The following is a 15,621-nucleotide window of genomic DNA, read 5'->3' as shown; positions in this document are numbered from 1 at the left end:
CTATCTTTGATGTCCATGATAACTATTCCTAACTGTTTGTGAACTACACCACTTAAATTCCCTCAAACGTCAGTTTATTTTCTCTTGTAACGTATTCCTGCAGTGTGGGATTAACAGACACAGGGGAGGCCTTCAGGCACTGAGAATGTAAATTAGCCTAATCTCAAGAAAACAAGATGTGCACTTAACCATAAGTACTTTTTATAATCACATCAAACATGACATACCTGGTATTCAGTTTTATATATATTCAGTAGGTCTGACATAACATATATATATATATGTTATGTCAAACCTACTTCTGAGGTTATCCAAAACCGAAACATGTAACATTATTTCTACTCTTCAGGCCTGAATAATATTTACAGACATTAATGCTATATCCAGCTCTACAATCATTCCAGACACATTATATAACTTTATTTTTTTATTTGACAAGCAGCAGTATCATGTTCGTCATTTTTTTACATTTTAATGTAGATACAATTATTAGGTTATCTGTCATATTACAATATTTAGGTTTTTTGTGTGATTTTTTTTTTTACTTTGTCTTAAGATACATTAAAAAACATCAACTGCAAACGTGAAAGGGGAGGGGGGGAAAAAAAAAAGCATGGTACTCAACCAATTCTCCACATTTCAGCAATACTTCACTCATTCTTTTAGTAAAGTTTTAAGAAATGTCGTAATGACATGAGCTTGAAATATCTATAGGCATTTTCATTGACGCTCATGACATGGCACTGGTGATGTTGTAAACAGCAGAAAAACAGGGGCTGCCAAGTGACCAATTATGGAGGCACAGGCCTGCCTCGTCCCACAGGAACACACCAAACAGTGACAGCAATGATCTCCTTACAATCATACCTGCAGGACAGCAACATCATGCTACATAACTGTATTCATCTGCAGAGGCCTGGCTTCGCTCTATGTACTGTTTGTCTATCAGGACTTCAATACACTTCTTAATCATGCTGATACTTGGGTTAAACCTAGCTCTTGATTGGCTAATTACCTGCAAAAGAAAGACACAGTTTTTGTGTTACTTTTATCTTTCACCGTTATAAATGTCATCTAAATATTTGCTAAAGGTTTTAGGGCAAATTCAGTATATTTTTCATTTAAAACCAAAATTAAATAACCCTGGAATAGTTAATTTATAACAACAAAGAAAGCATCTCTATGCATTAGTGTCAAGACACTGAAACTGACTGCTCAGTTCACTGGTTGCTTTGGCTGCAGATCTCTTCATTCCTCTTGCTTGCTTCATTTGTCACAGTACAAATGAAGACAAATATCCATGTTAAAAATTTATCTAATATTAACACATTTCTTCACTACCACCACAGTGGAGTTCCCCTACCACTAACCTCCTTTCCTATACAATTGGAGACAATCAGGATGAACCTCTCTTCAGTCACTGAAGACAGACCTACAATTCAGTGAGCTCCATCTGGCTATGCTGGAACTTTTCAATACGTGCAGTAAGAAGTTATTTATTGTAAAAACAAATCTATATTTGCATTGTGGAAGAAATTGCCACTGCAGGCAAAACTTTAGATTTCTCCTAGTAGTTCTCAGTTTTACTTATTTTCTTGTAGAGAAGGGGACGAAATTGTGTGTAATAACAGAACGTGCAAATCTTTAAGTTGGAAAATTTTTCAAACAAAAGATCTTACTACTCAAGTGGCACAATATATTTTGCCTGTAGTTTTTAATTTCTTCTGTAAAGAAAATTATTTTTATTTCAGCTGAATATCCTGTTTTCTTTACAACTTTTCATGGCTGGCTTTGTCCCAGCTCTAAAGTTTGCTGGGGCCCTCTGTGAGCCAACAGAACTCACCAGGTGGAACTCACCCAGCAAAGCAAACAAAAAGCTCAAAAGAGTGAATTTTGTTGGGCTAACAGCCAAGGGTCTGGTATGTTCCACAGCAGTAACAAGTGAGGAGAAACTGGGTGCTAACAAGCTAAGAGATCTGCTCAGATTTCACCTAACTTAGCCCTCCAATGAAGCTGATTGTCATCACCACACTTCAAATATTTACTTAAGACAAAGAGAACAAAAGAGAGAATTTTGTATTGGTATGAGTTTTTGTTGTTGTTGTTTTTTTCCCAAAGACAGTACATGTAAGAAGAAATACCTGATGGTCAGAATAAAAATTTTCTGGGAATGACTGGTCTGATGTCTCCTCTCTACTACTCTTCCAGACTTACTTATTTTATGGGAAAAGCTACTTCATCCTGCAGGCTACTGCAACATTGAGCTAGAATTGAAATAATCAGGGCGTAGCTAACACAATTAACAATTCCACAAAGACCACATGCTGACATATACAGGTCTACCAAGGACCTGGAATATTTTCTTGGACACCTTACCCAGAATGAAATGTGTGGTGCTGTAGTCCAAGTGTTAGAGCTAACTACGTTAGGGTTAGGAGTCTCTCAAGTATCTCTCTAACTGTATATATAACAGTATATATTACTATAGCTAAGAAAAAAATATTAACAAGGTGAGAAAATATTAACTATTCATAGTAAACAAACTCCTTTCGGAAAGATTCATTCTTACTCAAGAAGTCAAACAGCAAACTTTAATTGTTACATGACATATAAGAATATAACCAGAATGATAGAAGTAACAATGGAACCAGAATTAGTAACAATATCACAACTTTACTCTCTGCTTCGTTTTTAACTGAGTAACCATCAAAATATCCACCTTTCTTGCAAAGCTGAAGAAAAAAGGTCCTAATGTTACTATTCTGCAATAGCCCTGCAAGAACAAAACACAGCAAGGGCAGATAAGGTAAGTGGCCCTTCCGTTACACAAAGGAAGAAACAACCAGAAAGAATTTGTCAAAACATAAAAATTTGTATTCTATTTCACCCTTATAAACTGGTGTAAAGCAAAGTATATTTTAAGAAATTTTTCTAATAATTTGACAGTAGGCAGAAAGAAGTATTTTCAAAGATGAAAGGGCTTGCCTATCACTTTCTGGTTTTAATTACAAATTCTTACATGATTTCATCATAATTGCATGGATGATTTAAATAATGGGAAATCAAATAAAGATTTTGAGAAGAATCAGGACCTATGCTGCCTCATCTTTTAGATATTCAAAATCAGATTTCTTAAGTTAAGCTTACTTTCAGACTATTTGTGTATAAACACTTCTTCAATATCCAAAACCTTTAAGAGGCCTCACGCTGCATCTTCTGGGCTTACAAACTCCCTGTTGCTGCCTTTTTTTTTTTTTTTTTTTTTTAAATAAATAAAAATTAAGTGGTGGGTGTGGTAAACTGTTTCCTCCCTACCTCAAATTACTTAACGTTTCTTCACCTCTACGCTCAAAATGGTTGAATAAAGCAGGAACCTTTATTCCCCCTCCCACCAGTCTGCTCTGAGGCCATCCAGCAAGGCTCAGAGACACAAGAATGAATTAAACTGAAGAAAGAACACTTTGGAAGGTTGAGACATGTAAAACTGGGAACTGGTTGGAAGGAGCAAGTGTTAGGCTGAAATGAGAAATACAATTAGGCAAGCAACCAGCAGATGGGAAAGTGGGAGAAAAACTAAAAGAAACAGCACTTCCTTCCCAGCCAGCCTGTGACAGTTCACAGATCATTAATCTGGAATCTAAAAAATCTAGAGAACTGTACCACTTTGTGGAAAAGGAAGATTAAAAAGTGCATGTCTCCATACTCAGACAACTTTTAAAATTTAAGCCATGAGTTGTAATAAAATAATGATTAGAGCACAAAATTGGCTAAGTACTTCTGTGGAAATTCCACACTAGAATATCCCTATTCAGGTTTTCAACTGAACCCATAGTTCAGGCAATAATTTTTACAGGATACAACATCTCTTGGCATCGAACCAGCTAACAGGAAAGTGCAAGAACTTAATGCTTTAGTGCTAAGACACATTTACACGATTGAGGGATCCCAGCTAGAGCTCCAGTACTGCAATTCAAAGTAGACCCCAGGGAAATTCTCACTAATTTCACTGGAGTACTGGTTTCCATATGGTTGAGTTTTGTAGTCTGATGTTTTACCCTACTATCCTGAAGATTTTCATGAAATCAAGCTCAAGAGAAGGACTTTCCTTACCTCCTGAATAAGAGCATTATGTCGCAGCACTTTACGTGCCTTCATGATACGGACTATAGCAGCTTGAAGATACATTTTCCTGTCTTCATCTACAGCACTTCTGGTCTGCTCCATCTCCTGTGATACAGGAAGAACAGCAATGCTTAAAATACAGTAAGACCAATAAACACTGCATAAAAGTATCTTGAATCCATACTTTTTACTTTACTAAAAGTGGTGAACTAATACAAAAATGCAGGTGAAGTTCAATTCCACGCAAAGTATGACCATAAATCAAGGATATAAGGTTTCATGAAAGTCAGTAGGAAGGTAGGAGAGAGGTATCTAAACCAACATTTTTTCTAGGGAGAAAAGCAAGCAGAATTGAATATACTGTATTGAGTTTGGCAGCACATACCTATCCTGTACAAAATCCTGTGTCTTAGGAGATACACTGAGAACACAGATAAACAACACAGGAGTTGATTTTAGTTGCCAAAGGACACAAGAACACAGGAAAACAGTTGATTGGTTCTGCTGTTCTTCCAATAAGTTGCTTTTATAAACACCAGCAACAAAAAAGTCTCATGAGATAAATTAAACATCAATATCATTTGGTACATTTTGTTTATCTTTTTCTTCTACTTTCTTGTTCCCTATTTCATCTTCTCTTGCCTATATTTTAAGTACAAAAAAAGTGTGTTGCTTAAGCTTTAAACCTACAAAATTTCTTTTGTAAATCTTTCTTGTGTAGATCTTAGTGAATCTGATATCTGCTTACACCAAACTAACGCAGTAAATTCCATTTTAGAAAAAGAAGCTTTCTAAGCTATTCAGGCTAGAAACACCAATGAATACTTGCCTGGGGTGTGTCTTTCTGCATTGATGTAGTAATTTTAAACTTTGTTCGTTTACTGCTGAAGTTCATATTTAATGAAAACGTAGACTCTGCCTCTATATCTTCCTGCAATAGAGAATTGTTTTTAAAAATCAGGAATGGAACCAGAAAATAGTAACAATTTACTTTGAAAAGTCACAGTTAGGGACTTACATACGTACAAAAAATTTCAGATTTGTAGTTGGAAATTCTAAAATGCCACTTGAACCAGGTCAATTTTTAAAGCTAGTTTAACTAACCTATAAATTAAGTCTATTTCAGAAAACACTATGAAGAACTCTGCCATACTGGAATTTTGTTAACAAGCAATTTCTCTTTTAATACTTTGATAGCTCATCTTAGTAGCAAACACTCTCCATTTAAAGTCATTTTCTCCCTGCAAAGAAAGTAGGATTTGCATTTATTTATGACAGGACCCCAAGGGGGAGCTGCTGCTTTCACAATTTTTACAAAAGTTGTCTTCCAGAATTTAAGGAAAAACATCTAAGCATTTTGTTATGTTACAGCAGAAACAGCTGACAAACTGCAACTTCTACACTGCACATTTCTAATTTTTTCCTGTCAGAATCTCAATTCTTTTATATATATATATATATATTTCCCTGCAGTAAAAACACCTTTACATTCAACACAGCATGACTGGACTGATCTCTGCCATTTCCAGGCAAGAGTCTGTAAGTATTACCAATTTCCAGCAGAACAAAGTTACTGGGGTTCTGAGACCTTGGAATCTTGCCAAATTGTCTAAAGCACAAGCATTTTAGTAAACACTGTAAATATTTATCTAAATATGCACTCAGACCAATATTAATTCTAACTTCACATTCTACAACAAATAGTCTTTGTTCCAATATATATAAAAATCAGGATACCAGGCATGGTATAGAAAATATAACGTGAAAGGGGAAAGACCAACAGCTTTAAAAATAAGAAACTAACAGAAAATAGGCTAACGTTAACTTTTAGCATTATTCTGCTGACATGGCTCAATATAAACCAAAATAAATTGTGTATTGAGCATGAACTCAAAAAGCATGATTCTAATAAACCAATGAAGATTTTGCCCAAAGCTTCTCATGCTCTTTCCCCCACACCCGTTCAAAAAATGAACAAACAAGCAAATGCAAACTACAATGTTTAATACACTGTACTGCTCTGTTTGGCTCAGATACAGGTAAAGAGAAGTTTGTGTATTGAATTCCACTGCTTAAGCTACTAAAGTTCACTTGTTTATTTAATAAGTAAGCTGATAGACTGTCTACTGATCTGCTATCACATTGCTGGATTGAGTACAAAGAAAACAGAAATAGTAAAGATGCTTGAACAGTCTGGAAGGTGAAGAACTGGAAAACGCAGTGGTAAACATTAAAAAGTAAAAGGGTTGGAAAGCTGTATTATTCCTTCTTCTATGACATAAGCTTTAAGACTCTGGGTGAACCTTATACAACAGACATAAATAAATGTAAATCCTTTAAGTAACAGGCAACTTTCTAAGATTATGAAAAGTCTCACTGTTTTCTGTAATAGCTCCCAGTGGATTTTTTGACCCATGGTTTAACAGACATCTTCCCAGCAATTGTTCCAACCTGAGCTCATTTCTAGATATTGGAAGCATGTCCTATGCTTCAGCCAAGCATCAGATCTTCCTTGTGATCTCACTTTCCATTTTCTAAAATTTTCCTGGTTAAAAACAAAAGCAGCTATCAGAGCAGCTTTGGATTTCTTCTTGTAAGTGAACTGAACAGCTTAGCTCAGTTTCTTCTGTCTGATACTGTGTGAATAGTGGGCTTCCTGGGCTAGCTGGAAGCACAGCTAGTGTCTGTATGGAATGCACAGGCACTTCTGTAGCGTTTCTTACTTAACAGAGAAAAGTCTGTGCCCTTTGCTGTATGGGAAAAAAGGTTTCACATAGGCCATACAGAAGGATGAGACAGAGTCAGAAAAAGAAGTATCAACCATTGCCTTAACCACAAACAAAGCTCAGATATTACTGGAGTTCCATGAAACACATGGAATGGTAAGTCTGGAAAATTGCAGCAAAAATCCTCTCACAGAAGTCCTCCTTGCTCTCTTTCTCCTGTAATCTGTCAGCAAGGAAGAACATGGTTGCTGTTGCTTTCAGTCTCTTAATCCCACAAACATTTTTTTAGGATCACTGTAAGACTCTGGTTCACTACTCAGGCTCCTTCCCATGATTCAGTACAACTTTGAAAGCAATGCAACAGAAAGAATAAACAGTCCCTGCATTATTACCTTTTCAGCAGCCCATGCTGCTATGGGCATAGAAAGCCTGTATGACAGGCATTCTACTTCCTCCTGTCTCTTCCCCTATAAATAGGGATTTACAATTTTTCACAAGGGTCAAAAATAAAGCTTAGAAAAATAAAAGCAAACAATGGTATTAAAAAAAGTCCTCAACAAATATCAGAATGACAAGACTGAAAACATGAAACTTTTTAATATCATTATGGCATACCTTGTCTGAGTCATGGTTGATCATTTTGACATCAAGCAGAGATTTGATGGTTTTTGTCAGTTCCTTCTCATTCATTTGTGTACTGTCCTGAAGCTCCTTGTAACTGACAGTCTCACTGTTGTTGAAGGCAAGCAACACTGCCATTTGGTATGTTGTGACCATGGCTACATAAGGTTTGCACAAATAATTCATTTTTACTTCACCTGTAATGATACAAGTAGTATTTTATAAACTGATGAAAGGCGCTGAAAAGTCATCTGAAGCCTAACTACTAGAGCTCCTCATACATTTCCAGACATTCAACCCAAGTCTGTACTTAACACTTGAAATGGAACGATGACAATTGATGTCGTGAATTTACACATATACAATGTGGCCCATAACTACACTGCCACCCTGATTAACTACAAATACTAGACAAATAGTGCAATGTAATTTATAATAATAAAAAAAGAGAAATTCCAAGTAGCCTCAACACATTGTAATGCACAAACTTCCATTAATAGCTTACACAGAACTTCAGAATAGTGATTAACAGGAAAGTTGTTTAAAGGAAAGATTTAAAAACAAAGTAAAACACTTGTCCATTAAAATTTTTTCATATTCTTACATTCTTTAAATTCCCATGAAAAACAAAAAGCACTGAAGAAATCTGCCTGAAAGCAGATTTAGATTTTCTGTGTGAAGGTGAGCATGAGTTAACAGCAACCTTCTGTTATCAGAACAAGATTGTCATTATATTACATTGTTGTATACTAGTATGGTTTTCACCTCCATGTGATATGTTGCAGTGCTCAGTTGTTAAAGCCTGATACTGAAAGCACTTAAAATAAAACATGATTGACTGACACTTACTAAAATAAACTAATTTAATATATATCTCCTAAGGTGTTTTCAACATATATTCCTTTACAGTAAATATAAATATGTATTAATGTAGATACTTACATACCTGAGTAACATAGTATAATATGCATTCCTAAAATTATTTAATATTTATATAGGGGACATCTATACTATAGAAACAATTCCAGGGCGATTGTTAATAACTCAGCAGTTCTGCAGTGGCTTTTTGCAGTTAAGAACATACAACTCTAGTTTTACTTGGATTTAATAAATCACAGGTATGTAAGTTTACAAAACAGATTTTGGAAACTCTGAGTAGTAAATATTAAATTAATTTATAACACAACATATGTCTGTTCACTTTATATACAAGATAATGTTCCAACTCCCCAGTCTTTTGCCATTTTAGCAATGTTAGTTACTTTTAGCAAGTAACTGTCAGATCATAAGTTTAGCAAAGCACTTATTTTTACCTGTACAAAGATAATGTAACCAAGTAAGCTTCCTTCCACTAAAATGCTGACTGTAAAATAATTCAAACTGCAAAACAAAATGAACATCAATTAGTCACACATATAACTACTCACAATAGTTTATCACCATCCTACCACCCTAATGAAGAAATACTGGTTTTATGTCCATCACACCGCATACAAACATTGCAGATCAACTCATGACAGCATTTTCCTTTAGAAGATAAGTGATGACTGAATCCTAATTTAAGGCCTACCTCTGGTAATGAGAAAAACTTAAGCAGATTCAAAGAATCTTTCCCTAAAATGGGATCAAACTCCCTAAACCCCACAATGGCAACACTGTGTACACACACAAGTTTGGCTTATTCTGATTTGGTCTGGCAACTCTGATTCACATTGGAGGAAAATATAAAAACAGGACTTTTGACCTCTTTAAGAATTAGTGTTTCTCCACCCACAAGCTTGCACAGTATGAAAACCAGTATTTGTACACTACTCAGATAAATATACATTTACAGGAAGCTCCAGGATTCTCAGAAAAAGCTGCTGAACAGGTGGCCCAGTTACAGAGGTACCCACGTATTTTGGAGTGCAATTGCAAAAAAATTTCTTCTTTCTTTCTCAATCCTTGCCAGAATTTTAAGAGAACTCTCTCCATGGGTCCAATGATCAAATTGGACAGTAAATAAAGGCATTATCAGACAATTTTCAAAGACTCCCCCCTCTTCTTATGTCCAATAATACAAAATTTGTATTGCCTAAATTGTACTTCACCATTAAATACACCTTAGCAAAGCTCAACACAAATATTTTGTATTTTAACAAACATTGTACAAGTAACATTTAGAATAAAACAATATAATCAAAAGCAACAAAATACTCCACCTCTACAAAGCAGAAATAATTACGTAAGAAGAAAATATTTGGCTAAAGTAAAATTTTTACTGCTTTGAGTCAAAAAATTAGCTTTAAAGAAGTTTGCACAAAGCTTGACTTAGAACAGCTTCTATGAAACAGGGAACAAGAAACCTGTATTTGCCTCTTAATCTCCTATTAAGACCGTTCAGATTTAATATTACAAACAGAATCTTCTTCTATCTAAATATTAGGAGTTGGATTTGAAGCTAAGAACCAACCTAGTTCATTTGATCTTATTTATTAGCATCTCTCTCAGGAATCACAAAGTGTAGAAGAGAGATGTGAAAAAGCTATGCAAATATATACAAAAATTCAGTAAAGTATTTGGGCAACCCTTCCACATTTCATATGGACTGGAAACATGACAGTCATGATTTACAATCAAAATAAAGAAGCTCGAGTTTTTCTCTGTTAGAACAATGATCTTTCATTGGGAGTTATTATACATTTTCCACATGTTTACAGGAAGCCTCCTACTAACCTACCATCTGTACACTTTTTTCCAGTTCCTGAGGAATTGCAAATGTAGAAGAAGGAGCCTGAGTTAGAGGCCATGCACCAGCCTAAAAGTATTGGAAAAAAAAAACCAATTACATTTTTATACAACATATGTATCAAGAAAAAAATAACACTCTTAAATGGGTGTATAGTGTACATTATGTCATAAGACAATCAATTGACTCTGGAAGTTTTACTGATCATTTTTTACTGCACCTTCTGCATACCCCACTGAGGTATTAATTGAGACTGACATTTTATATCCCTATTGTTTAGGGACCTAGTGGGTTAATTTTACAATGAAACACTAGGAAAGTAAGCATTTTCACAGCAATCACATGCCATCAGTTTCCATTTAAAGAAGTATTCATAATTAGAAAAACTGTACACTTGTTATCAAAACATCAAAAATAAGTACAAATAACTCAGCAGTAATAAACATACATTAGTACCTGTAGAACATATATCTGAAAACTAATTCCCAAATCAATGACTGTGTCCTGGTTTTTGATAAAGTTGTTGAATTTATTGTTGAGATCAGCACTAACGCTCATGTCTGTATACATTCGATGGAGCTTGCTGGTAAATTCATAACCACAGGCTTGCTGTGAAGAAATATTTTAACAGGTTTCAGAGTCAAAACAGTACTCATTGTATAAATTATGTTCCCTCACTAATACAATATGAAAATCTAGTCAGCAGAAATGTCGTCATATTTACAGAAAACACTAGTTTCAATAAAAAACAAACACTGTAAAACAAAATCATCATGTTTATCTTAGTTTCACTTTATATACATTGACCTATGTGAACGATATTGCTTTATAAAATTGAAAGACACGTTTATGAAAGTCCTTGGTAGTTTTATGATGTTAATATGAATTATTTGAACACAGCTAATAAAACTATCCAAAACCTCATAAAAACCTCACATGCCTAGGAGATACTCAGACTTTTATCTTTCACAGACTACCAAAAAACTAGTTTTTCCTTTCAGCTATTGGAAACAGATTTACCAATTGCTAAGATACCTCTGGCACCCTCTGCTGCTCCCTCTCAACACTACATACTCCTACATTTGTTCATTCTGCGTTAGAAGAATATTACCTTACCTTTAGTTTATTTATCATTGCTTCTTCAGAATCCATAGACATAGACAAACCATGAATTAATCTTTTTGCCAACATTCTGGCATAGAACTGCATTAAAAAAAAACAGAGATGAGGATTTTATGAAGCACAACCACATTCTTCAACCATGCTTTAAATGTAACATTTTAACCTTTACTGAATATAAAAAGTTACCTTTTGGAATACATCTTTGTCATCAATGTATTTGAAAACAGTAATGAAACTTGTCAGCTTGTCTTCAACTTCATTCTCTGTCATTCCTTTTGCTGATTTCTTTAACAAGTTGTCACAGTATTTGGCCAGCTCAAATTAGAAAAAGAAAAATCAAACCCAAACCTACTTGCCAAGCTTGAGAACAAAGGCATGCCAAGGTATTTGCAAACTTCTACAATAGTTCGAACACAAAATAAGTCACAGTCTACAGTCTCACATTCTGTACAAGGGCTGTATTCGTGGGCAAACTGTACATTCACATCCACAGAAAATACAGTCTACATCAAAAATTAGAATCATAGCAATTTTGTACACTCACAAAATGTGTGCGCAGCTTAAGCTGTTACTACTGAAATACACACCTGAGTGTGACCCAGTGTGATATGCATGGGAAGGACCCTATGGCAATTAATTTGTTGGTTATATACAAGAATTATCATTTTCTGTGTGTATCACTTACCAACTCAGGTGCTTTGCAGATCGACTTGGGCTCCCGATAGTTGACTACTGATGTCAAAGCCTACACAGGAACATGCAGCAAAGAGAAAAATTGTCAATGACTTAAACCTTTTTTTAAATGAAATTTGAAAAAAAATCGAGAAAATGCTCAGGGCAAAGACCATCTGAGATCCTATAAAACTGAACTACACAAAAGGGGATCAAAAAAGGAACAATTAACAAAAAGATTTAAATTACTGTTCTGCGAGGATTTGGTTGTTAAACATTTTTAAGTTGAGAGTTAAGTAAAAGTGAAAGAGTAGAGGAAGAAAAATTAATTACAGAAAACAGAAGAACAAATTAAGTTCTGATTAGAAACTTCACAAAAGTATGAAGATTTAGATATACAGTAATATTATGGCCCAAAAGAACGGATGGAAAGAAACTTAGGAATAAGTGCAGATAAAGTAGATTTGAGCAGCAGCACATCAGCAGCATGTATGTTAAGCTGAAAAACTTATATGGTGTGTTCATAACAGTAAGAAATGAAAGTGCTCTTGGTTGTGGGATTTTTTCATACACTGAAGAGGAGAAAAATATATTGTTGAAAGTGGAAATTTGAAGCAGTAGAGCACAAACGATATGGTGGCTGAAGAAAAGTTGAATATGATTAAAAAGGAAAGAGATAATGGCAGCTTAGAAATGAAAAAAATATTATCAGAATTATCGAGTTTCTAAACTACGTCACATTTAAGTTAACACTGTAAACTAAGAGTGAACCAAAAATACTGCGTGATCATAGTTCCTAGGAATTATAGTTCCTCTGTAAAAGGAAAATATTGTTGTTATTATTATAAAGACAAACTGACAAGGAACTCTTCTGTACAATACCTCAACATTACAAAATTTCATAATAGGTCCCTAGAATTCCTGTGAGAAAAGAATGCATGACTTGAGAAGAAGTAGGAAACTCTTTAAAGCTTGGAGCACTCTTTTGCAATAATACTGGAGGCAGCAATAGCAGTTTTGATATCCACCATGAAAAATTAACAGCAGATTAATATTTTAAGTATTTATTGTAAGAAAGATCACTGAAGTGAAGAACTGATGTATTTAATAAAAAGTAAGTTGCCCACGCGCCAACAAATGAAGTTCTCAGTCTTGTGTTACTCCACCTTCTGGTACATGACATTAATTGCAATGGAGAGAGAAATGTATTTGGTATTGAAATAAGTATTTGTTTTAAAATGCTAAATAATTATTTTATCAATGTCACAAATACAGATGGGTAACTACTGTTGGTACTATCACTGTCACCTTCTCCATTATGTCTTTTCAGATTAACCTTAGCTGAAAATCATCAAAGCTTAGACTCTGACCCTAACTACAAACTGCAACTACTGTAAACAGCACAAAAGAGCAATGAACTATATGCATGCATCCTGTGACAGGAAATTATAGAAAGGAAAGCTATTTATTATTTATAATTAATAATGATTATTATTAAAATTTATGATAATTAGAACTGTTATCTTGAATACCTGCATGGCTACGCATTTCAAATTAAAGAGCAGCAAGCCTCTTTCCCTATATAATTTAAATTCAAGTGTAGCTCTCTCCTGGAAAAAGTTACCTATTGTGACAGTGATTGAAGTAAGTTTCCAGATATTCTTTGTAGTCAACTTAAAAAATCTAAACAAAGATTCTATGAGCATTCAGAGATAAACCTTATCTCAGCAAGCAAACTCAAGTTCAAATGCATATAAAAATTACCAAACCTCCCAAACCCCACCAGTTGTCTATTTATTATCTTCACTTATACTTACACTAAACGGATCAGCACCATTTTTGTTTCAAAATATGATGAAAAGAAAAATAAAGGTCTTTCTTTCAGAAAAAGTTTAAGCATAAAGTGGTTTCCTTTGTATACATCTTTTCTCCTAGCATCAGATTGTCTTTTGTTCCATTGCATTTCTAAACTAGAAGAACTGGATATGAACTATCTTTGAACATGTGATGTCTCAAAGAATTTTGGTGAGCCTGAAACAGTGTCCTGGATTTTGTTTTCCACTGCTTTGGTTACTTAAGTAAAAGTTACCTTATCAAGGGCACTCATAAAGTGTTGATCACCATTCAAAACAGTGTTGATGAGTTGAACAAATTTACTATGTACTTCCAAAACTGACTCCACAAACTGAGTTGGCATCTAAAGAAGGTAGATAGAACAGAAAGCAAGTTAGTGAAAAAAGTAGTAGTAACTAACACAAACATATCTACATTAGTTGTAGATTTTTCCCTAGTTGTTCTTTTTTATAAAAGTTAATACTACAGTGAGTTTTGAGAGGATAGATTCTGCATTGCTGTTAACTCTCACACTACAGTGTTAGAGCACATTTTGGAAATAAAAAGTCTAGGCTACATTTACAGTCCTGCTATCCAACCTAGATTTGAGTCTATACTGCTCTCACGCCATCTAATTTTTCCCAACATGCCCTAAAATCCTTTAATAGCCTTTTCAAAAATCATTAATGCTAACATAAATACAGCAATGAAGCAACTGATATAATAAACTGTTGCTTCTACACAGTGACTTCAGAGACAGAAAATCTGGACAATCCCTTTGCATTTTCCTACACTGGACAGTTACCAACTGAATTTCGTGCACTACATTCCAGCATCACATTCTGTATAGAAATGACTGACATGAGCTGGAGGGGTCCCTACACAGACAAGCTGAAAGGCACAAGTGCAACAGCATGCAAGGCACTGGCTCTGCGGCATGACTCCCTCCCCAAGTGCATTCTCAGGTCACACATTAAAAATGTTTTAAAGCACATAATTTATACAATAGAACAAGTATTTCACACTTTCAAATTATCTACATAAGGTTGTGAATTGTCATCACCCTCATGGGTCTGTATTTATTTCCCTGCGTAGAAACCACTAGTTTGAAAGAATAATTTCAATAAACCTAAAAATAATTTGAAAGCAAACTACACTACTAAAGACTTCAGTCCCTTTTCAGTAAGCACAGAGGAGTCACAGAACAGTAAGCATTCCTGTGCAGTCAGTAACAGAGTAAATGTACAACAGCTTGTGTTTATGTATTATTATAGACAGAAACGCTGGATGGCTAAAGTCAGCATTCTAAAGCGAGCACAGATCGAGACAGCAAGATGTACACATGCACAAATACAATGTCAAATGAAAGCTTGTTGTTTGTCTCTGAACAGCAATGCTGGAGAAACAAAAATGGAATTGAGTAATTTAAATAGACATGAACTGAAAAAAAGTTTAACACACTTTAGGAAAATAAATAAGATAATATTTTCAGTAATTTTCAGAAATGACAATATGAGACTACAAAGCCATTATGAAAACCACCACACTGAAATCACGACAGGATATCAAGTCTTTACAAAATGGAATCACTGGTTCCTAACATACCAGAACAGCAAATGCCACTGGCTTAAGAGAAATTCAGGAAAAAAATACATACACGGAACAGAAGGACCTTCTTGCCCTGACAGTACTAAGCAAACAATGACAAATATCTAGCTGCAGTAGTTTCTGGTTAGATCACAACAATTACAACAATCAACTCTCAGAACAGGTAAGTGTGGCACAGCTAACCATGCC

General features: G+C 34.7%; 1 protein-coding gene across 4 annotated transcripts in view; it reads right to left on the bottom strand.

The window, feature by feature from the left end:
- Window positions 1-398: 398 nt before the first annotated feature.
- Window positions 399-15,621, bottom strand: part of CUL2 (cullin 2) — a 42,112-nt gene continuing 26,889 nt past the window's right edge. For all 4 annotated transcript variants that reach the window (XM_032099961.1, XM_032099951.1, XM_032099981.1 and 1 more), the window contains 11 exons: window positions 14,081-14,188; window positions 12,005-12,064; window positions 11,506-11,634; window positions 11,314-11,400; window positions 10,654-10,806; window positions 10,189-10,266; window positions 8,783-8,849; window positions 7,464-7,666; window positions 4,952-5,053; window positions 4,111-4,227; window positions 399-1,015 (listed from right to left, as the gene is read on the bottom strand). In XM_032099961.1, the coding sequence (XP_031955852.1) occupies window positions 884-1,015; window positions 4,111-4,227; window positions 4,952-5,053; window positions 7,464-7,666; window positions 8,783-8,849; window positions 10,189-10,266; window positions 10,654-10,806; window positions 11,314-11,400; window positions 11,506-11,634; window positions 12,005-12,064; window positions 14,081-14,188 (1,236 nt within the window). In that variant the 3' untranslated portion in view covers window positions 399-883. The remainder of the gene's footprint in view (window positions 1,016-4,110; window positions 4,228-4,951; window positions 5,054-7,463; window positions 7,667-8,782; window positions 8,850-10,188; window positions 10,267-10,653; window positions 10,807-11,313; window positions 11,401-11,505; window positions 11,635-12,004; window positions 12,065-14,080; window positions 14,189-15,621) is intronic.

This window comes from Corvus moneduloides, chromosome 1, assembly GCF_009650955.1.
Source record: "Corvus moneduloides isolate bCorMon1 chromosome 1, bCorMon1.pri, whole genome shotgun sequence".
Lineage (NCBI taxonomy): Eukaryota > Metazoa > Chordata > Aves > Passeriformes > Corvidae > Corvus > Corvus moneduloides.
This window is presented reverse-complemented; position numbering and strand designations above follow the sequence as displayed.